This window comes from Mirounga leonina, unplaced genomic scaffold (genome assembly GCF_011800145.1).
Source record: "Mirounga leonina isolate KUSES-001 unplaced genomic scaffold, KU_Mleo_1.0 Mir_129, whole genome shotgun sequence".
In the NCBI taxonomy this organism is placed as follows: Eukaryota; Metazoa; Chordata; class Mammalia; order Carnivora; family Phocidae; genus Mirounga; species Mirounga leonina.
This window is the reverse complement of record NW_023270323.1, coordinates 46794654-46817231: the sequence shown is the minus strand read 5'-3', so window position 1 is coordinate 46817231 and position 22578 is coordinate 46794654. Positions and strand designations below refer to the sequence as shown.

At 36.6% G+C, this 22578-nt stretch overlaps 1 protein-coding gene across 1 annotated transcript in view; it reads left to right on the top strand.

Annotated features, from left to right (window-relative positions):
• Positions 1–22578, top strand: part of SLC30A9 (solute carrier family 30 member 9) — an 80204-nt gene that overhangs the window by 23891 nt on the left and 33735 nt on the right. Inside the window, exons 3-8 of the mRNA XM_035005066.1 lie at positions 636–695; positions 2782–2881; positions 4622–4714; positions 5297–5379; positions 15499–15557; positions 21825–21892. Of these exons, the coding sequence (XP_034860957.1) occupies positions 636–695; positions 2782–2881; positions 4622–4714; positions 5297–5379; positions 15499–15557; positions 21825–21892 (463 nt within the window). The remainder of the gene's footprint in view (positions 1–635; positions 696–2781; positions 2882–4621; positions 4715–5296; positions 5380–15498; positions 15558–21824; positions 21893–22578) is intronic.

Genomic DNA, 22578 nt, shown 5'->3' with positions numbered 1-22578 from the left:
GAATAATATCTCTAGAATATTTTTTTTTTTAAGATTTTATTTATTTATTTGAGAGAGAGAGCAGAAGCAGGGGAAGGAGCAGAGGGAGAGGAGAAGGACAAGCAGACTCCTGCTGAGCAGGAAGCCCGACACAGGTCTCTATCCCAGGACCCTGAGATCATGACCTGAGACAAAGTCAGATGCTTAATCGACTGAGCCACCCAGGCGCCCCTCTAGAGTAGTTTTGAGTAAAAGAATTTATAGTGTGTGTCCTCGTTTTGTTCCTTGTTTTAAAGAAATGCATCTGAATTTTCACCATTGAGTATGTTTTAGAGGTTTGTTTTATTTTTTAAGAAAATTCCTTTTTGTGTTAATTTTCAAAAAAGGCTTGAAACTTGCATGGGTGTTGAATTTTAGTGAATGCTTTTTCATTAGCTCCTGAAATGATTCTATGGCTTTCGTCCTTTAGTGTGTTAATGATGAGGGGCATTAATAGTTTTACTAATGTTTGACTACTCTTGAATTCCTAGGATAAATCCAACTTGGTCTATCATATGTTATCTTTTTTACACATTGCCAGGTCGTTAGCTAATATTAAGTTTATAGGTTTGTATGAAAGCAACTACTTATTGTTACTTTTTTAATAAACCTTATAGCAGAAAATATAGGCGCTGAACTGAAAGCTCCACTTAAGCAAGAACCTCTCCAAGTAAGAGGTAAATATATTTTATTCTATTTTTTATTATAATGGTGTTTTGAATTAAATATACAAAATTAGTTTATATAGAGCTCTGTATAATTATATTATTCTGAGTGTACAGTCCATTTTTACTTTTCTGTAAATACACCGGCCATAAAGATTTATTCTCCTGCTTATAAGCTAATTTTCTACTGAAGTTCACTTTGCATTTTGGTTATAAATTTTGTGGTAATTGTTTTTTCAAAAGCCCAAAGAAGGCAGTAATGGCAAATAAAAGACATCAATTACTTTATCATTTTTAGAAAAGTAATGTGATTAAAGAGACCAGTACCTTTCAGTTACAGCGTGTTCAAATCCAGATAGAGTTTGGACATTCTTGTCCAACTTTATTTTTTAGGCATAACTGAGTGACGAAGGCATGCTTGTTAGCAGCTCTGCCCTTTGTAATGAGCTTTGGCTCCTGTCTCCAAAGCAGCATGATTGACAGGGGCGGTAACTCTGTGATTAGAAGCACCATGGCTTCGGCATCAGACGAAAGTGGACTCAGTTTGTGGCTCCAGCGCATACTAGCTGTATGGCCTTGGGCATTTTCCCTGAGCCATAGTTGTTCTCCCCTATCAGATTGTGCTAAAAATGGGATTTCTTTCCTAGGGTAACCTTGAAGATGGTCCATAGTATATAGTTACAGCTAAGAATAATGAACATGATAGCAGTCATCATCGTCAATAATCTGGGCCAGGACAGGCCAATAGGGATTTCTATATACTTTGAAGAAATCTTTAAAAAGTAATTAAAAAAAACCCCACTCATCTTTTAAAAGAAATTAGTAATTCTTTGCTCCAGAGGAGCTCATCTGGATAGAGAATTTTAGGATTATTAGAGTAAGGCAGTTTAGAGACTTGAAACTCATGGAAAAAGAAACCTGAACTTCCTTAGATGTATTTTTTTCAAATAAAGTTTTGATTTTTATACTGAACTTTATGTTTGAAATGTTATTATTATTTGTACATTTGATTTTATGAGTTAATGTGTTATTTTAAGTCTTTTTTACCTCTGTAGAGATGAATCATTTTAGTCTTAATTTGCTCTTTCCACTTCAAAATACAACGGAAAACTCATTAATTAATATCTGAGAATAGAATATGAAGTGACAGGGTGACAGTTTCAAACAGAACACATGACTTTCTATTGTTTTGCCCCAGCTCTTCAGATATTTGCTTATTTTATTTATCTATGTCATACGACCAAAAGTCTCACTTTATAATGATTTATAAATATAGACCTATATTGAGTGTAATTTTTAATTCACAGACTATAATTGATGCCAAATTGGTATTTTGTTATTGATATCTCTGGTTTTTTTTTAATAAACAATTTGATACTTGGTAATAGGGAAACAATTTAATAGAAGGCAGTATTTTACCTATAATCTGTAATAAACTTCCTATAATTTTTAACTGATAAAAATATTCATGTTTACTTCAGCTTTCTTATGGACTGTGTGAAATAGTCCAGCAGCTTTCAGGCTTTTTTGACTGCAACTCCCATAAGAAATACTAATGACCTACTATGTACATACATTATTGTATATAACTGAAACAAAAGTTTTCACAAAAAGTACTTATTCACTGTATGTGGTACTCTTTGATCACTTTCTATTTTCATTTTTTATGAAATGCTGGTTTCACCCTACAGTTTGAAAAACATTCAATGAGCATATAATTTTTTTATTGAAACTTCATTTTCATTTAGACCCTAGACAATTTATTATTACTATTTTTAGGCCATAGACAATTTATATTGTATTGGTACAATTTAAACAGACCAGGAATACCTCTACAGGGTGTCCATTAGACAAAGGATTGACATTTTGGCATCAGTTACAGATGACTATGGAAGTAAAATCTAGATGGCGACAAATGGAATTGTCCTGTTCTGCACTTGGGAGACTCTCTTCTTCTGATGCCATTCAGTGCATCAGGAAAAACATCAATTTTCTATGAAATTCATTAGTGAACCCCCTAAGTATCAGCATATGTTCATCTTCTGATGTGATTTCTAGTGTGCATATTTTTTATGTTTTTTTATATTTTTGAATTTAGTCAAAGCAGTCCTTAAGAAGAGGGAATATGGACCAAAGTACACTCAGAATAATTTCATCACTGGAGTCAGAGCAATAAATGAGTTCTGCCTTAAATCCAGGTACAGCAGTTGGTTTTTTTTAATGTGGTAGTTCTAGCTAATCTAAATAACCATTTATTTCTTAGAATGTGTTACTTGCTACTGTCCATGTGAAAACTTTCCCATGACTCCTTCCTAAATTGAAGAACTATTTGTTCAGTTTAAAAATGTTAAAATTGTTAGCTTATTAAACTGAATTCTGCTTCAGTGTGAGCAATTGCAGTCTTTCGTGGTATCTTAAACTCAAAAAAGCAGGTTATTCAAAATGTCTCTATCACACAAGAACCTTAGGAGTTTTATTACTATGTTAATATGTGGCAGATAAGATATCTTATCAATAAGATATTTGAATATTTGTATGTTTAACTTTTTAAAGTTACGGTTTTATTTGGCTAGCAGGGTTGAGTAATTAATTTAGTTACATATATGTTCACACTCCAACTCTGTTGAGCATAAATTATTTTTGTTTTCTGGTATCTTTTTGTTATTAATTTTCTTGTAATTGTAGAGATTTGTTGAGATATTTGTCACAAATTAAAAATTTCCCCTTCCTTTCTGTGTTTATCTAAGAAAGTCATATTACATGGAAAATTTCTTGGCAATTTAGTTATCAGAGTTAGCCTTTTTTTTTCCCTTTCCCTCCTGGTCACATCCTCTATTGTATATTATCAAGAAATAAGAATTCTTATAATCAGTTTTATAACTTTCATAACTATTAACAGCCAGTTGTGACATTGATGTAAAACAATGTCCTGTTTCACATGGAGTATTTCATGTAGTTCTCACAAAAATTTTGTGAATTAAGTAGATTAGGTATTGCTGTCTCCACTTGTAGGCCAGGAAACATAGTAAAGATGTTAGTGAAGACCCAGCTTATTTACTGAGTCAGCATCAGGGGGTTAGAATACATATCTTTGATACCTTGTCCAAACTTTTTACTAATATGTGATGGTTGGTTGTTGACTTATTGTATTGTATTGTATTTATTTTAAAGATTTTATTTTTAAGTAATCTCCATACCCAGTGTGGGGCTCAAACCCACAATCCCGAGATCAAGAGTCACATGCTCCACTGACTGAGCCAGCCAGGTTCCCTATAAACTCCCAAGTTTAATTTCTTGGAACTTATACCAGCTTTTTATTTATAAGCCTTTTCATAACTCTTATAAAATTTCCATAGGAAGTACAATGATCAAATTTAGAATGACTGTTGAGCAGTGACTTGATGAATACATAAACCTTTCAGAATTCAAGAGAATGGAAAATAAATAACATAGAATTGACAGATACTCTTTATGACTTGATACCTATAAATAGTATTACCATTTAGTATCACCATTTAGTATTAATCTGGATATAAACAAGTATGACTATAAATTTTAAATTTAAATTCTTAAGTAGGGGATGGTACTCTGATCCATGTTTTTTCCACACATCAGACATTGCAGTGGGGTGTCCATAGCAGATAAATACAAACACTGATGAAGGAGTTGAATCTCTGCATATTATGTAATACATATTATGTATTTTTAGTGAGCATCAAGAATAATTGTTATTTTTTCATTGTCTCTAGACCAATTTTTGTGTACAAAATGAAATGCCATCTTTAAACTGATCTTTCAAGGCTTAAACTGATCTGTATAGCCTTTAAAGGTCGGGATCTAGGTAGTGGCTTTTATCTACACCTAATAATCCTTCTAAGAAAAGAACAAAAACTGTATGAACCTTTTCTGAATAAATTCAGCATGTTTTTTTTCTTCAGTGATCTAGAACAACTTAGAAAAATCAGACGACGAAGTCCTCATGAAGATACCGAGTCCTTTACTGTATACCTGAGATCAGATGTGGAGGCAAAGTAAGAACATACTTCTTTTTTTTTTAAGATTTTATTTATTTATTTGACAGAGAGAGACACAGTGAGAGCAGGAACACAGCAGGGGGAGTGGGAGAGGGAGAAGCAGGCTTCCCGCAGAGCGGGGAGCCCGACACGGGGCTCGATCCGAGGACGCCGGGATCATGACCTGAGCCGAAGGCAGACGCTCAACGACTGAGCCACCCAGGCGCCCCAAGAACATACTTCTTTTAGAATAAATGTACAAGCCAAATTTTGGATTAATAAAGACCCATATTAGATAGAGGTTTTTAAATGATATATTTTAAAAGCAGAGTATTTTCATCTTTGCAAACTTGTCTGCGAATTACTAGTATGTACTAGTTAACTAAAAGTATGTGATAATTTATAAGAAAATTTGCTGTTGAATTTACTTGCTGTTTAGATTTAATTTAGAAAAATTTCTTGACTGCTTTATATTTTTCCTAAAGGACCTTAGGCTTTTTTGTAAGATTCTCAGGTAGTTACAGTTCATCTCGATTTAAATATGATTACAATAAAGTCATTAAAATTGTCCATTGTTAATGGCCATGTCTGTATGCACAGATCTTTGGAAGTTTGGGGAAGCCCTGAGGCTCTTGCCAGAGAGAAAAAACTGCGTAAGGAAGCAGAAATAGAATACAGAGAAAGTAAGTATATTCAATTTAAATTGGAGTTAATTGAAAGTAGGTAAAACTTGGGCCTTTAATAATTACACTCCCTAGCAGTTGCATGCCTCTTGGCTTTGGCTCTGTTGGTTCCAGCAAATACCAGTTGCCACTTCGGGATTCTGTTACTTTTTAAAAACAGTATCAGGACGCCTGAGTGGGCTGACTCCGTTAAGCGTCTGCCTTCGGCTCAGGTCATGATCTCAGGGTCCTGGGATCAAGTCCTGGAGCCTGCTTCTCCCTCTGCCTGCCACTCCCCCTGCTTGTGGGCGTGTGCACTTGCTCTCTCACAAATAAAATCTTAAAAAAATAAATATATAAAAATAAAAACAGTATCTGTTTTTTTGGCTTTCTCCTCCATAGCTCTTTAAAGAGGAAACAAAGCTGGTTGGTGGTTTATTAAAAAATATATGAATATTATAATTTATGGTCTGATTTGAAGATTATACTTGTTCTAAAAGTAGTAGTGCTTTCTTACAGAAAAGTCTGTTAATTCAGTTTCCCCATTTCTACTTTACTTTTTTTTTTATTTTTTATTTTTTATTTTTTTAGATTTATTTATTTATTTATTTATTTGAGACAGAGAGAATGAGAGCGCACATGAGAGGGGGGAAGGTCAGAGGGAGAAGCAGACTCCCTGCCGAGCAGGGAGCCCGATGCGGGACTCGATCCTGGGACTCCAGGATCATGACCTGAGCTGAAAGCAGTCACTTAACCAACTGAGCCACCCAGGTGCCCACTTTTTTTTTTTTTAAAGATTTATTTATTCCAGAGAGAGTCGCATGAGTTGGGGGAGGGGCAGAGGGAAAGGGAGAGAGAGAGAAGCAGACTCCCTGCTGAACGCAGAGATGCCAGGCTGATCTATGACCCATGAGATCATGACCTGAGCTGAAACCAAAACTTGGATGCCTAACTGACTGAGCCATCCAGGCGCTCCCCGCCCCCATTTCTACCTTAAATAATTCATTCAGCAGATACTTACCAAACATTTACTGTGAACCAGAAACTGTGCTTGATGCTTGAGATTTAGTTGCGAATAAGACTTTCAGGGCATTTAACAATCCAATAGTTGAGTGACAAAGCCACCTTTATAGAATTGGGATTCAGGATTATGTGAAATGTAATTTAGATAATTCTTTGATTTATATATATTTATGTATTCACTAATGACAAAAGTGATGCACCCTTGTGATTTAAAAAAGAATACAAAAATATAAAGAATAAAAAGTCTCCTTTCATTCTCTCTAGTTACCATCTCATTTTACTTCCTATAGATAACTGTTGCTGGCAGTTTGGGATGCATCTATCCAGAATATTTCTGATGCATTTTCAAATTTATATACATACATTTTTTTCACTTAAACATAAATGGGGTGACACTATTCCTATTGTTTTGCATCTTGTTCTTTATACTTACCAGTGTAACCATAAACATATTTCCATGTCTACATATGGAAATCTACCTCTCACTCATTCTTTTTTAACAGCTGCATAGTATTCCATTGTATGGATGTAATAAGCTTTATGTTTTCCAATTTTTTTTACCTTTACAAAGAACACATTAGTGAATGTAGTATTTCTTAAATATATAATAATATATTATGCTCTTATTACAAATACATGGGATAAAATGCTAGTAGTATTTCAGGGTCAAAGGACATGGGCATTTTAAAATTTGGTAGAATATTCTCCAAAGGAATATAGTGCCAGTTTACATTTACATTTATAGTGTACGAGGGTGACTATTTCCTCATGCCCTTGACAATGCTGGATATTGCCATTGTTTTAACTTTCTTGTGTATTTGATGGGCAACAGATGGTATCTTTAATTTGAGTTTCTCTAAATTAAGATGGTAAGACCTCTATCTGAGACCAAATCCTTATCCTATCTTTACCCAGCTGCCCACAGAATGGATCGTGTTCCCCTTATGTTGAGGTGACCACTTATTTTCTCTCCTGCCTCCTTGAAGGAAAAAAAGAAAATTATGTGTTTGCCACTGATTTAGTCATATGAAACAAACTCCCATCTCATCACCCTTTGCTGGGCCCGAAGCTGCTGTCTCTAAAGTGTGATCTCGTGCTTTGTATCAGTTAGTGCTGGAGAAATCTTGAATAGATTATGTACAAAACTGTTTTTAAATTTTATATTATTGTGAAACTTTGCTTCTTTAAGGGTTGGGGCACATTGGCCACCCTGTCTGGCTGAGAACTCTCTACAGTCTGTGGGCTGATAGTGTGCTGATCTTTTAAAGTTTCTTTCCCTCCCCAATTCCCCTTTTTGGTGAGGTTTCTGTGAGGCCTGTTAGGTGTGCATCCTGCAGCTTATTGGCCTAAAATGCACTCTCCTTTGGTGTGCTCTCTGGGGCCCGATTGGGAGAAAGAAACCAATAGTGCAAACTGTTTTGATACTGAAAATTGACAAGTGTCTTTTTGAAATAAAGAACCAGTCCCTCTAAAAAAAAAAATTTTTTTTTGAGTTTCTCTGATATTACTGAGGTTGGTTATCTTTTAATATGTTTATTTGTTTTTCTTAATTCTTCTGTGATAATTTTTATACCCTTTACTCGTCTTCTATTACATTGTGTGTCTTCTTAAATTGATTTTCATGAGTTTTTGATAGATTTTAATTCTTAATTGTGTATATTCTGAATATTTTTTTTTTTGAGTTACCTACTTTTTATTTATTTTTTAAATTTTATCTTTGTTTCAAGTTTTTATTTAAATTCCAGTTAGTTGACATATAGTGTAATATTGGTTTCAGGAGTAGAATTTAGTGACTCATCACTTACGTATAACACCAAGTGCTCATCACAAGTGTCCTCCTTAATACCCATCACCCATTTAGCCCATCCTGTGCCCACCTCCCCTCCATCAGCCCTCAATTTGTTCTCTATAGTTAAGAGTCTCTTATAGTTTGCCTCCCTTTCTTTTTTTGTTGTTGTTGTTCCCTTCCCCCATGTTCATCTGTTTTGTTTCTTAAATTCCACATATGAGTGAAATCATATAGTATTTGTTTTTCTTTGACTGACTTATTTTGCTTAGCATAATACTCTGGCTCCATCCACATCGTTGCAAATGGCAAGATTTCATTCTTTTTGATGGATGAGTAATACTCCATTGTATATATATACACCACATTTTCTTTATCCATTCATCAGTTGATGGACATTTGGGCTCTTTCCATAATTTGGCTATTGTTGAGAGTGCTGCTGTAAACAATGGGGTGCGTATGCTTCTTTGAATCAGTATTTTTGTACCCTTTGGGTAAATACCTAGTAGTACAATTGCTGGGTGGTAGGGTAGCTCTATTTTTAACTTTTTGAGGAACCTCTGTACTATTTTCCAGAGTGGCTGCACCAGTTTGCATTTCCCCCAGCAGTGTAAGAGGGTTCCCTTCTCTCCGCATTCTCACCATCTGTTGTTTCCTGGGTTGTTAATTTTAGCCATTAGTGTGAGGTGGTATCTCATGGTGGTTTTGATTTGTATTTCCCTGATGATCAGTGATGTTGAGCATCTTTTCAGGGTCTGTTGGCTATCTGTATGTCTTATTTGGGAAAATGTCTATTCATGTCTTCTGCCCACTTTTTACCTGGATTATTTGTTTTTGGGGGTGTTGAGTTTGATAAGTTCTTTATAGATTTTGGATATTAACCCTTTATTGGATATGTCATTTGCAAATATCTTCTGCCATTCTGTAGGTTACCTTTTAGTTTTGTTGTTTCCTTAGCTGTGCAGAAGCTTTTTATCTTGATGAAGTCCCAGTAGTTCATTTTTGCTTTTGTTTTCCTTGCCTCTGGAGACATGTCTAGTAAGAAGTTGCCATGGCTGAGGTCAAAGAGTTTGCTGCCTGTGTTCTCCTCTAGGATTTTGTTGGTTTCCTGCCTCACATTTAGATCTTTCATCCATTTTGAATTTATTTTTGTGTATGGTGTAAGAAAGTGGTCCAGTTTCATTCTGCATGTGGCTGTCCAGTTTTCCCAACACCAATGGGTTGAAGAGATGGTCTTGTTTTCATTGATATTCTTTCCTGCTTTGTCAAAGATTAGTTTTTGTTTTTTTTTAAGATTTTATTTATTTTTCGACAGAGAGAGAGTTAGCGAGAGAGGGAACACAAGCAGGGGGAATGGGAGAGGGAGAAGCAGGCTTCCCGCGGAGCAGGGAGCCTGACGCGGGGCTCGATCCCAGGACCCTGGGAGCATGACCTGAGCTGAAGGCAGACGCTTAACGACTGAGCCACCCAGGCACCCCTCAAAGATTAGTTGACCATATCGTTGTGGACCCATTTCTGGGTTTTCTATTCTGTTTCATTGATCTATGTGTCTGTTTTTGTGCCAGTACCATACTGTCTTGATGACTACAGCTTCGTAATATAGCATGAAGTCCAGAATTGTGATGCTTCCAGCTTTGCTTTTCAAGATTGCTTTGGCTATTTGGGGTCTTTTGTGGTTCCATACAAATTTTAGGATTGTTTGTTCTAGCTCTGTGAAAAATGCTGGTGGTATTTTGATAGGGGTTGCATTAAATGTGTAGATTGCTTTGGGTAATATAGACATTTTAACAATGTTTGTTCTTCCAATCCATGAACATGGAATGTTTTTCCATTTCTCTGTGTCCTCTTCAATTTCTTTCATAAATATTCTGTAGTTTTCAGAGTACAGACCTTTTACCTCTTTGGTTAGGTTTATTCTTAGGTATCTTATGGTTTTTGGTGCAATTGTAAATGGAATCAATCCCTTGATTTCTCTTTCTGCTGCTTTATTTTTGGTGTATAGAAATGCAACAGATTTCTGTATGTTTATTTTGTATCCTGTGACTTTGCTGAGTTTGTGTATCAGTTCTAGCAATATTTTGGTGGAGTCTTTTGGGTTTTCTACATAGAGTATCATGTTATTTGTGAATTGTGAAAATTTGACTTCTTCCTTACTGATTTGGATGCCTCTTATTTCCTTTTTTTTTTAGATTTTTATTTTTTATTTTTTTTAGATTTTTTATTTATTTATTTGACAGAGAGAGACACAACGAGATAGGGAACACAAGCAGGGGGAGTGGGAGAGGGAGAAGCAGGCTTCCCGCGGAGCAGGGAGCCTGATGTGGGGCTCGATCCCAGGATCCTGGGATCATGACCTGAGCCGAAGGCAGACGTTTAACGACTGAGCCACCCAGGCGCCCCTCCTTTTTTTTTTTTTTCTCTAGTGAGGGAGAGAGTGGGGCAGGGAAGAGGGAGTGGGGGAGAGAGAGAGAGAGAGAGAGAGATTCCTAAGCAGATTCCACACCCAGCATGGAGCCCAATGTGAGGCTCAATATCATAACCCTGAGATCATGACCTGAGCCAAAACCAAGAGTCGGATGCTTAACCGACTGAGCCACCTGGGCGCCCCAGGATGCCTTTCATTTCTTTTTGTTGTATGGTTGCTGAGGCTAGGACTTCCAGTACGATGTTTAACAATGGTGAGAGTGGACATTCCTGTCTTGTTCCTGACTTAGAGGAAAAGCTCTCAGTTTTTCCCCATTGAGGATGATATTAGCTGTGGGTCTTTCATACATGACCTTTATGATGTTGAGATATGTTCCCTCTGTCCCTACTTTGTTGTGGGTTTTTGTTCTGAATATTTTCTAATGTTCTTTCTTCACATTTTGTTTCATTCCCCCCCCATCAGTGGGGATATTTCAAACTTAGAAGTACAGCGGAAAGTATAACAACCCCTCAAGAATCCAATTATCAACACATGGCCAATCTTGTTTTATCTATAGCTCCCTTACCCCCACTCTACTAAATTACTTTGAAACCAGTCCATTTCATCTTTAAATATTTCAGTCTATATCTCTAAAAAACAGGTATTTGTTTTAGTTTATATGATAGTGGTAGTTGAACTGTTTTAGAAAGTTCACTAAGCACTGCCTATAGTAATCTGTCGTCGGTCCTAATATCCTCTCAGTTGCACCTTGGTTGAAAATCTAGGATGATTTTGGATAGTTTGAATTCGGGCAAAGAAAATGAGTGACCTTCTGCTGATTATTCCTTTTCTTGACAAAATTGAAAACATTTTGTCTCTTTCCAACTAATCCAGTCAGGAGGAGTAAGGAATATATTTGAGGTTCTAGTAGGCCTGCAATATAATATTAAGTCATCTGCATGTTGAGCAAGTGTAGATTTTTTTGCAGAATCCTTTAAATCATTAGTTTAGCATTTTGAAAGTAATAAAGAGAATCAGTGAATCCTAGTATCTGTGGGGTTTTGGCCTCTCAGGAGAAGCAAACAGTTGTTGATTGATTATCTTTATATTCACAGATATGCTAAAGAGAGCTGCAGTTAAATCCACAGGGGTGAAATATTTTAGTAAAAGAAATATATATTAGGGTCAGGTAGCTTCAGAATTTTGTTATCACTATTCAGTTAAAGGCTTCCATTGGGTTCTTTTAGGTAATAGAGATGTTAATACAGGATATGACCAAATGTTGTTCCAATAGGGCAGATTGCATTGGGGAATTTAGATGCTTGCACTGCAGTTATAGTTCTGGTTACTTTGGGGAACAGATATAACGTGGCAGGATTAAAATAGAGATAGAGGTGCCAGTATCTGAGAAAAATGTACACATATTTTTGTTTGACGGTCAGGCTTTATTTAGGAGACTATGAATTTTTAACTGTATTTCTAAATGCTGTATATTTCTAAAGCTTAAAGGTGACAGTATTACCTTCCCTTGATGAGTTGGTTAAATTTCTAAGTGGAAATTGAGAGACAATTATGGTCAGTAATATAGGAAGAAAAGGGGCAGAGAGAGTTTCTGGAGAGCATGGGAGTTCAGTATAAAGAGGGGGAGCAGTGAGATAGGAAGGTGATCAAGGAGAAGGGAAAGGGTGGAGGAGACATGCTAGGAAGGAAGGAACAAAATAGGCAAAGTAGTGGGGCTCAAATTGTCCCATTTTTGGCCAATGGAAGCACTTCAAGTTGGTTCTGAAGTCCCTTTGTCATAACCCTAGTATTGTAGCATCCTTGCTTTTAGGTACAATAAGACGTTTCAGGTTTATCTTGTATATGTCCTGCCCCAAACTGGGCATTACCCATCTCTGAAAGGAACCCCATTTCTTTTTAGTGGTAAATAAAATTGAGAGATTGTACTCGGGGTATTAGCATTAGGGGTACTTTTTTTTTTTTTTTTTTTTGAGAGAGAGAGAGAGGTGTGGAGCGGCAAAGGGAGAGGGAGAAAGAGAATCCCAAGCAGGCTCTATGCCCACCATGGAGCCTGATGCAGGGCTCAGTCTCATCACCCCAAGATCATGACCTGAGCAGAAATCAAGAGTTGGATGCTTAACTGACTGAGCCATCCAGGTGCCCCAGGGGTACTCATTTTTAATAGGTTGGCATATTTTTAAGGTCTTTCCAGTGGACAGTAATAGGAAATACTTCATTTTTCTTAAGAGAGAAGATATACAGGCTATTCTGAAAAACTTAATTTTTTTTTCTTTGTTGTGTTTTGTAACTCTTTTCTTACACTGGAAATCTTATTTCTTTCTTTCTTTTTTTTTTTTATTTGAGAGGCAGCAAGAGAGGGAACACAAGCAGGGCGAGTGGGAGAGGGAGAAGCAGGCTTCCCGCTGAGCAGGGAGCCCGATGCGGGGCTCGATCCCAGGACCCTGGGATCATGACCTGAGCCGAAGGCAGCCGTTTAACGACTGAGCCACCCAGGCACCCCTGAAAATCTTATTTCTTAATCCATTAGTATAATTAATTACAATTTTGGTTTATTCTTACAGTGTAGTTTCAAAATAGTAATACCAATGTTATTGCCATCAGGATGATTTAAGTTTTCTTGACTTTTCTTTTTGTCTTTAGTATATATTCCACTAGGGATGTATAGTTATATTTCTTTGTTTTAAATTCACTTGAAATTTCTGTCTGCATGGATAAACCATAAAATAGATGTAAAATTAAGTTCCTTTGTTTATTTTGCTTTAGATTTTTAGAAATAATTTTGATTTTTATTTTATAATTTTGTAAAATATTTACATGATTCCAAAGTCACATCTACCAGACAAAACCTTCAGAGAAATTTAGTTTCCATCCTTATCTTTTCTACCTTATTCCTCCTTCTCGCATCAGTAACCATTTAAAAAATTAGTTTTGAAGCTATTTTTTCCATTAAAAAACATATTATGAAATGCATATATACTGGTATTAACCCTCCCCCCAGTCCCCTTTCATAAATAAGGTATACTTTCTGTCTTTTCTTTTTTTATTGACATTATGTCCTGAGGACCATTCTATAGCAGTAAATAGAGACATTTCTTCATTCCTTTTATAATACTCCATTTTGGGGGGTACACCATAGTTTACTCAATCATTCCCCCCACAGGTTGTTTCCAGTCTTATGCTATTAAAATAATGATACCATGAATAGGCTGTACATACTTTAAAGGAAATATTTAAACACTATTTGAGAAAATAATAGAAATTTGTTTTTCTTGTATTTTTAAACCTTGAGCTAAAAAATGAAGACTTGATTCTTTTATTAAGATTAAGTAACTCATATTTTTAGATAGTATTGAGAAGAGACCTTATATCAAAGTACCTTTCTCGTGGCTGGGTGGCTCAGTTGGTTAAGTGTCCAACTCTAGATTTCAGCTCAGGTCATGATCTCTGGGTTGTGAGATCAAGCCCCGCCTCAGGCTCTGCACTAGGCCTGGAGCCTGCTTAAGATTCTTTCTCTCCTTCTGCCCCTGCCTACCCCCACACTCTAAAATAAATAAACAAATAAATATTTTATTTTTTTAAAGATTTATTTATTTGTTTTTTTGAGAGAGAGAGAGACAGCAAGAGAGGGAACACAAGCAGGGGGAGTGGGAGAGGGAGAAGCAGGCCTCCCGCAGAGCAGGGAGCCCGATGTGGGGCTGGATCCCAGGACCCTGGGATCATGACCTGAGGCGAAGGCAGACGCTTAAAAACTGAGGCAGACGCTTAAAGACTGAGCCACCCAGGCGCCCCAACAAATAAATATTTTAAAAAGTGCCTTTCTCTCATTGCAAATCTAGATTTCTCCCTGCCTTTTTTTTATTGTGTTAAAAAAACACAACAGAATTTATCATTTTAACAGAATTGTTAAGTATATTCACATTGTTATGAAACAGATATTCAGAAAATTTTTTCCCAGAACTTTTTCATCATGTAAAACTGAAACTCTGTTACCCAGTGGTTCCCCTTTTCCCCTACCTATAGCCCTTGGTAACCAGTCTCCTACTTTCTGTTTCTATGAATTTGACTGCTATAGATATCTCATATAAATAGAATCATACAAAATTTGTCTTTTTAACTGCGTTATCTCACATAGCTTAATGTCCTCAAGGTTCATCTGTGTGCCAGAATTTCCTTTTTAAGTTTGAATAATATTTCATTGTATGCATATACTGCATTTTGTTTATCCATGGACATTTTGGATGCTTCCACTTCTTGACTATTCTGAATAGTGGTGCTCTGAATATGGGTATGTAAATATTTCTTTGAGACCCTGCTTGCTTGCTTGCTTTTCTTTTTCTTTTTCTTTCTTTCTTTCTTTCTTTCTTTCTTTCTTTCTTTCTTTCTTTTTTTTTTTTTTGATGTATACCTGCAAGTGGGATTACTAGATCATATGGTAGTGTTTAATTTTTTGAGGAACCCTCCATGTTGCTTTCCATGGCGGTTGCACCATTTTACAGTCCCACCAGTATACAGAAGGTTTTCAGTTTCTCCACATCCTCACCAACGCTTATTATTTTCTGGGTTTGGTTTGGTTTGGTTTTTGGATAATGGCCATTCTGATGGGTGTGAGGTGATACCTCGTTGTAGTTTTAATCTGCGTTTTTCTGATAATAAGTTTGATATGAGCATCCTTTAATGTGCTTGTTGGCCATTTGTATATCATCTTTGGAGAAAGGTCTGTTCTAGTCTTTTGCCCATTTTTTATTTGAGTTGCAGATCCAGATTTTTTATAATAATCTGATATTTTTGCTGATAGCCAGTAGAACATATTTAACATACTCTCAAAGAGAATAATTGTGTTACCCTAAAATGTGACTAACAGAATATGTATGAGCTAAATGTATTTTGTAATTCTTTTCTTATAAAGGGCTATTTAGAAACCAAAAAATATTAAGAGAATATAGAGACTTCCTGGGAAACACCAAGGTAAGATTATCTTTCTGATAATGTTATGTGTGTATATTTTGCACAGTGAAATTTTAGTATCAGTCCATTGTGAAATTTTAGCATGTCTGATCATAATTCAAGATTTTCTTGAGCACATTGTAACTTAACAAATTATATAGTCTGTTTGTCTCTGTTTGGTTTTCTTGAAATTAAAAAAAACTGGGACAACTTCTCTTTAAATTCATAACAGTGTTGTGGGGGTGGGAGGGATGGGGTGGCTGGGTGATAGACATTGGGGAGGGTATGTGCTATGGTGAGTGCTGTGAATTGTGCAAGACTGTTGAATCACAGATCTGTACCTCTGAAACAAATAATGCAATATATGTTAAGAAAAGAAAAAGATAGCAGGAGGGGAAGAATGAAGGGGGGGGAATCGGAGGGGGAGACGAACCATGAGAGATGATGGACTCTGAAAAACAAACTGAGGGTTCTAGAGGGGAGGGGGGTGGGAGGATGGGTTAGCCTGGTGATGGGTATTAAAGAGGGCACATTCTGCATGGAGCACTGGGTGTTATATGCAAACAATGAATCATGGAACACTACATCAAAAACTAATGATGTAATGTATGGTGATTAACATAACAATAACAAATTAAAAAAATTCATAACAGTGTTATAAACCATAGGTGTATAGATAGAGGTAAGGGAGAACCTATTTTCTTAGGTTTTTAGCAAAATTCAGCTCTCATAAACACCTTTAATTTCCTTTGTCCTCTCTCCTACTTCTAACCCTGATTAAATATTCAAACTGCCACTTCTCTGCTTGTACTCAAAAAGTTTAGCCCTTGGAGGAGAAAATTACACAGCCATTCTGATTCTTTTTTTCGTATTATATGAGTATATATAAAACCAGCAGACATGATGCTATTTGAGAGTCTTACTGAACTTCCATAGTGCATTCAGTCTCTCTCTCAGGTAGCTGTTGCATACTTTTCCTCTCTTCCCAAACTTCCTACAGCCTTACTCTTCAGCTGATGACCTTGCTTCATCTTTCACTGAAAAAAATAGATGTAATTGATAAAAGTACCTCCCTTTCCATCACCAGATTTAATAACTTATCTACTTCCTATTAGAAGGAAATTAATATTGGGACTAGTATAGAAAGTTTACTTCTATTATCCTACCTCTTATTCTCTTCTGAATCCTCTTCATTTGGGCTTTCATCCCCACCACTCCACTGAATGGCTCTTATCAAAGTCACCATTACCTCCAACAAACCAAGTAGTCATGTCCAGAGTCACCATTGCATTTAAACCTAATTGGGAAGTATCTCCTGTCAAGAAGTGAATGTCCTATCTGGAGAAAAGGCTAGCTGTGCAAATTGTCTCCTTTCTTCTGAGTTACATTTGAGACCTTGCTCCCTTTTGGCAAAATTTAGGTTGGCAATGATGACAACTGTAGTCATATTTTATTGGATGTTCTTTTCTTTTCCATTCATTATATTCAAAACTCCGTAATTTCCATTTCCCATTTGAATTTTGTGTTTCTGGCATTCCATTGGTGGAGTCCTTGTCTGCCTCATGAGCCAACCTTTTCACTTCGGTGCCCTGGCAGCTGTGGAATAGCTTAGGCTGGTGAGACCAGCCTCCTGGGAAGATCTGTTCCTAGGTGTTAGATCTGTTTCACATGGAGGATCATTGTCACCGGATGTTTGAGAGTAGCTGCTGACTTCTGAAATCAGTGTCACTAGAAGCCTTTTGAGGATTCATACTTGTCAACCTTGAAACATTCCACGGTTTGAATGGAATTTCTTTTTTTTTTTTTTTTAAGATTTTATTTATTTATTTATTTATTTGAGTGAGTAAGAAAGAGAGAGCATGATTAGGGGCAGAGGGAGAGGGAGAAGCAGACCTCCCTTCTGAGCAGGAGCCGGACGTGGGGCTCGATCCCAGGACCCTGAGATCATGCTCTGAGCCGAAGGCAGACGCTTTTCACCGACTGAGCCACCCAGGCACCCCTAGAATTTGTTTCTATTACATTCTTTTTTTTGTAGTAATAGGATAACACTTTAATTTCCCTCTACTGTTCCCATATTTCTGTAAGGAACATTTACTCTTCTACTGAAGATGGCTGCTTTCCTTCTTTAAAATATATGGGGCTAGTCCTGTTAAATATTAAATGTTTTTAAATTAAATATTAAGTTCTTTACTTTTTTTTTTTCTGATCCAGACACTTGTTTTTCTTTGGTATTTTTCTATGTATTAGGGGAGCTCTAGTAGTGATATATATGAACTCACTATGTCCTGGGTCTGCCAAAAGCATTCTCTCGTCAGAACAATATCTAACTGTCTGATATCTAATTTCTCAATGTCCTTTTAATACATTTCTCCTTTAATACATTTCTACTTTCTTGTGCCTTTCCTTAGAATTCTAATTCTGTGGATTTATTTGTGATAGTCCTTTAGAGCATCAGAAGTACCTTTATCTCTACTTGCCGTTATAACCTTGAAGTACAAGTAGTGCTTTGAGTATTTTACACTGATTTTGCTGGTAGTCCTTTTTGAAATATTGCCAAATTTTCTAATTTTGTTCCAATATTTTATTTTTATTTTTTTTAAGTTTGCAGACCCCTGAAGTATGAAGTTCATGAAGCAGTTTTTTTTTTTTTTTTAAGATTTTATTTATTTATTTGACAGAGAGAGACACACAGCAAGAGAGGGAACACAAACATGGGGAGTGGGAGTGGGAGCAGCAGGCCTTCCACTGAGGAGGGAGCACAATGCAGAGCTCGATCCCAGGACCCTGGAATCATGACCTGAGCCGAAGGCAGACACTTAACGACTGAGCCATCCAGGCACCCTGTTCCAATATTTTAAAAAAATTGTTTATTATGAAAAATTTCAAATATATACAAAAGTAGAAAAAAATAAATATTTGATATACCCATCTTCCAGTTTCAGTAATTCCCAGCATATTGGCCATTCTGATTTCTAAGGGGTAGTTCTCTAATTGCTTTTATTAATGGAATTTAGGGGTGACTTTAACAGGATGCTTCCCAAGGGGGTTGTGAATCCTGGCTCCTTGTAGATCTCTTGCTTTTCCTTGGACTTTGTCACTATTTCTGATCTCATGAATACCAACATGTTTTCACCTTTTCTGTAATCATTTTTTATCAACAATCTGTGCTCCATGAATCTCTTTTTCCTTATAATATTCTATTCTAATTTTAAAGATCTCATTTTCCTTCCTTATCTGTCTTACTTATCCCAAAAGTTCTCATACCTTTCTTCTAAAGAAAGATTTCTCATCTTCCACTTTAAACAACATCTTTTCATTTATCTCTGCATTTTTTTTTACTGTTCCTAAAATAATTTTTTGGAGTTTTGTTTTTCTCTATTCAGCCAAAGGATACAGCACATTCTCATTATAATAAAACAGACATACTCTGGTTTTTATTAATCAATAAACAATAGAACTCAGAAATCTAGAGCCATGGTCAGAATTTGTAGTTTGCAAATCTAAGTTCAAGTAAAATCATGGATAAGGTTTCTTCCTGCCTAATTCCTTGTCTTAGCTCTGGGGGCAGTTCAAAACAGAATTTGGGGGCATCTAATTGCACATTGTTTGTCAAGAGCTGGCCTTAACACTTAAAATCTAGAAGCTCCCTCTTGTGTTCTCTTGTCCACAGGGAATGTAGGAGGTGCTATTTAAAATCTTGGTCTGCAGACCTGACTGCAAAACACTATAATAGTGAGAAAAAATTTAAATAGGCACTTTTCTCCCCTAATTCCTGATATGGAATCTCACCTCAGCTTTCTTGGCAATACCCAGCCAGGGTGCATCTATGGCATTCAAGTGTAAGCTGCAGCAAGCAGCCTGTCTTACAGCTCTCAATGAGGGCTGTTTCTACGTCCTCAAGGGTATTGTCGTCTGTATGCAAGGGGACAAAACCGCCATAAGCTGTGGGGACTTACCAAGAAGTAACTCTTCCATGTCATGACCCCAGTAACAACCTAAAATTTTACTCCTTATTTGTTTTCCTCATCTGTTTCTCAGAGTTCCAAGCCAGTACGTTAGATCTTAAAGACTCTTTTGATTTAGACTTACCCAGTAAATTGTAGACAGCTCTACCTGTCTTGCCCAAATATGGAGCCATGAAAGAACAGAAAAGAATGTGTACCAATTCCCAAAACAAAGGAGGGAGCTAATAAGCATGCCCAGCATTCTCTCCTAAATTTACCTCACTAAACTTAGTCAACCTCCAGAGGGCCACTGGGGAGGAGGGGAGGCCACCATTACCGCAGGGCGGGGTGGGGGGCAGGAATCTCTTCTCATGGAAATCTGAGAAGGAAGAAGTATTCAAGTGTCCACCACCAGTAGCAAGTATTCCTTTTCCTTGGAACACCTTGTTCTCTAGGAGCCCAAGATAGTCTTTCTCCTGGTTTTCCTTGTACTTCATTAATACCTCCACTTCCTTCATCTCTTCTGCAAAAAATCTCTGCTTATTTACTCAATCGCCAAATATTGGAGATTCATTATAGACCCTTTTATATTTAAAGCCCATTAGCAGGTCCAACTGGCATTTTCTCCAAGATAGATACCTAGTGTACTTGCTTCTCACCATGCCTCTTACTGAAACCTTAGTCTAAATCATCACCATCCTTTACCTGGAGTACCCTCCTAATTGTTCTCTCCACCTCTGCTTTTGTCCCCATAATTTATTCTCTACATTTTATTGAAAGATTTTATTTATTTTTATTTATTTGTCAGAGACAGAGAACACACAAGCAGGGGGAGCACCAGGCAGAGGGAGAAGCAGGCTCCCTGCTGAGCAGGGAGCCCGATACGGGACTCGATCCCAGGACCCTGGGATCACGACCTGAGCCGAAGGCACACGCTTACCTGACTGAGCCACCCAGGCACCCCTATGCTCTACATTTTAAACTATATCTTTGTAAAACCTAAATTTGACTATACCAAATACCTGCTTAAAAGCATATGGTGACTTTTTGCCAGTAGAATAAGAGTTATACTCCTTACCATAGTTTCCAAAATCCTGTGGAATGTGGTCCCTGCCTCCTTCTCTGTCCTCAACCCCTACCATTTTCCTTGCTTTCTATGCTCTTAGCCACACCAACCCAACCTTATTTTGTCCTTTCCATATACCAAACTTATTTCTTTTCCACAGTCTTTAAATGTGCTGTATGTATACTTTGCCTGAAACCATTCTTCCATATTTTTTCATGGTTGCTGCCTTCTCATCTTTGAACCTCTTTCCTACTCTAGCTAAAATAACGCTTTCCACATACACCCTCCCCCCCATACATGATCCTCTCCGTTCTGTTTTATTTTGTTATGTTCATTACTATCTGATGTTATATTTTTGTTTATGGATTTATTTTCTATCTTCCTGGACTAGATTGTGAAATCAGTGAAGGCAGGACTCTTGTTTTGTTTACTGTCAGGTCCTAGCATCTAGAATTATGCCAAGCATGTAGTAGTTGCACAATAAATATTTCTTGAATAAATTACATAAGGCAGAATTATATGAAGTACTTTAATAGAAATGTAAAGTTCAATAATAAATGTGCAGCAGAGTGAGTATTTATTCTCTGTGACCGACCAAGGAAGGCTTTACATAGAAAAATGCCAGTTGGCCTAACATGGAACAGGATAAGTAAAAGCTGGATAAATTGTGGTAGAAGATGATGATAGCATTCCAGGGAGAGGAAAGAGCAGGAGAAAAAACATAGAAAGTATACACTGAAGGAACAGCAAAGCTACATTTAACTCAAGAAAAATAGTTTTCTTTACTTGATTTCTTTCTTTTGGTCTGTTTTGGAATTAAACATATTATCACTTGAGGTCTTTGGTATTTAGAGAGCAGTAAGGAGTTAAATTAGAGAAGCAAACTTGGCTTTGGCCATTCCTTGTTTAAAAGTTAAGTTGCTCAGGAAATGGAAAAATTTTAGAATATATCGATTTTAGTTCAGTACATTTTTCTCACTTTATCCCTGGTTTCTATGTAACCAACTCAGATCTTTTCTGGCAGTAGGCAGGAGATTACTTACAAGGAAACAAACAATTAAGGTTTTGGAAAAGGACTCATATGTACTCTCAGTTTCTATCTTCTCACTTTTTAAAGTGGAGATTCTGGAGAAAAAAGCAATAACTAAATCTAGTTGTTCAGAGGGTTTAATAGAGGACATATTTTCTGGTGTGTCAGATCACTTATAAGCATTAAACTGTTTCTCTGGGAAATTTTAAAGATTTTTTCTGTGTGTTTTTTTGTTTGTTTTTTTATAGCCACGGTCCAGAACAACATCAGTTTTTTTTAAAGGGCCAGGAAAAGTGGTGATGGTTGCCATTTGCATGTAAGTACCATTTAAAATAGAAATATATTATTTTTGGGACGCCTGGGTGGCTCAGACGATTAAGCATCTGCCTTTGGCTCAGGTCATGATCCCAGGGTCCTGGGATCGAGCCCCATGTCGGGCTCCCTGCTGAGCAGGGAGCCTGCTTCTTCCTCTGCCTGCTGCTTCCCCTGTTTGTACGCTTGCTCTCTCTGTCAAAAAAAAAAAAAAAGTATATTATTTTTAATGTGTATATCTATGAATGTAAAAATTTATTACTTGGTATTTAGGTAAAGGGTTATAAGTTCATGTTATTAGAAGGAAGTTGAATGAGCCTTTGTTAATATTGTCAGTAAAATGATGAGGGAAGAGTCCACGTAGATATCCATGCTTGTGCTGGGTCTATTTTTGGAGTGGTTAGGATGTAAGAATAGTTGCTCTCTGAAAATTCTTTTATTTTCACTGGAGTTGAAAGAAGTCTTTTTTAAAAAGGTGAATTGGCTGAGATCATTTTTTGAGTAACTAAATCAACCTGGGTCATAACTACTGAAGAATATTTATATTTCTTGTTTTTCCCCATTTAACTTGGAAGAACATAATTGATATTTGTGCCTCTTCTTTTTCCTTCTGTCTTCTTGATTCGTATTGTTTTGTTATCTTTTTTCTCTTTTGCTGATTAACCTATTTTAGGATATTTAAAAGTATTA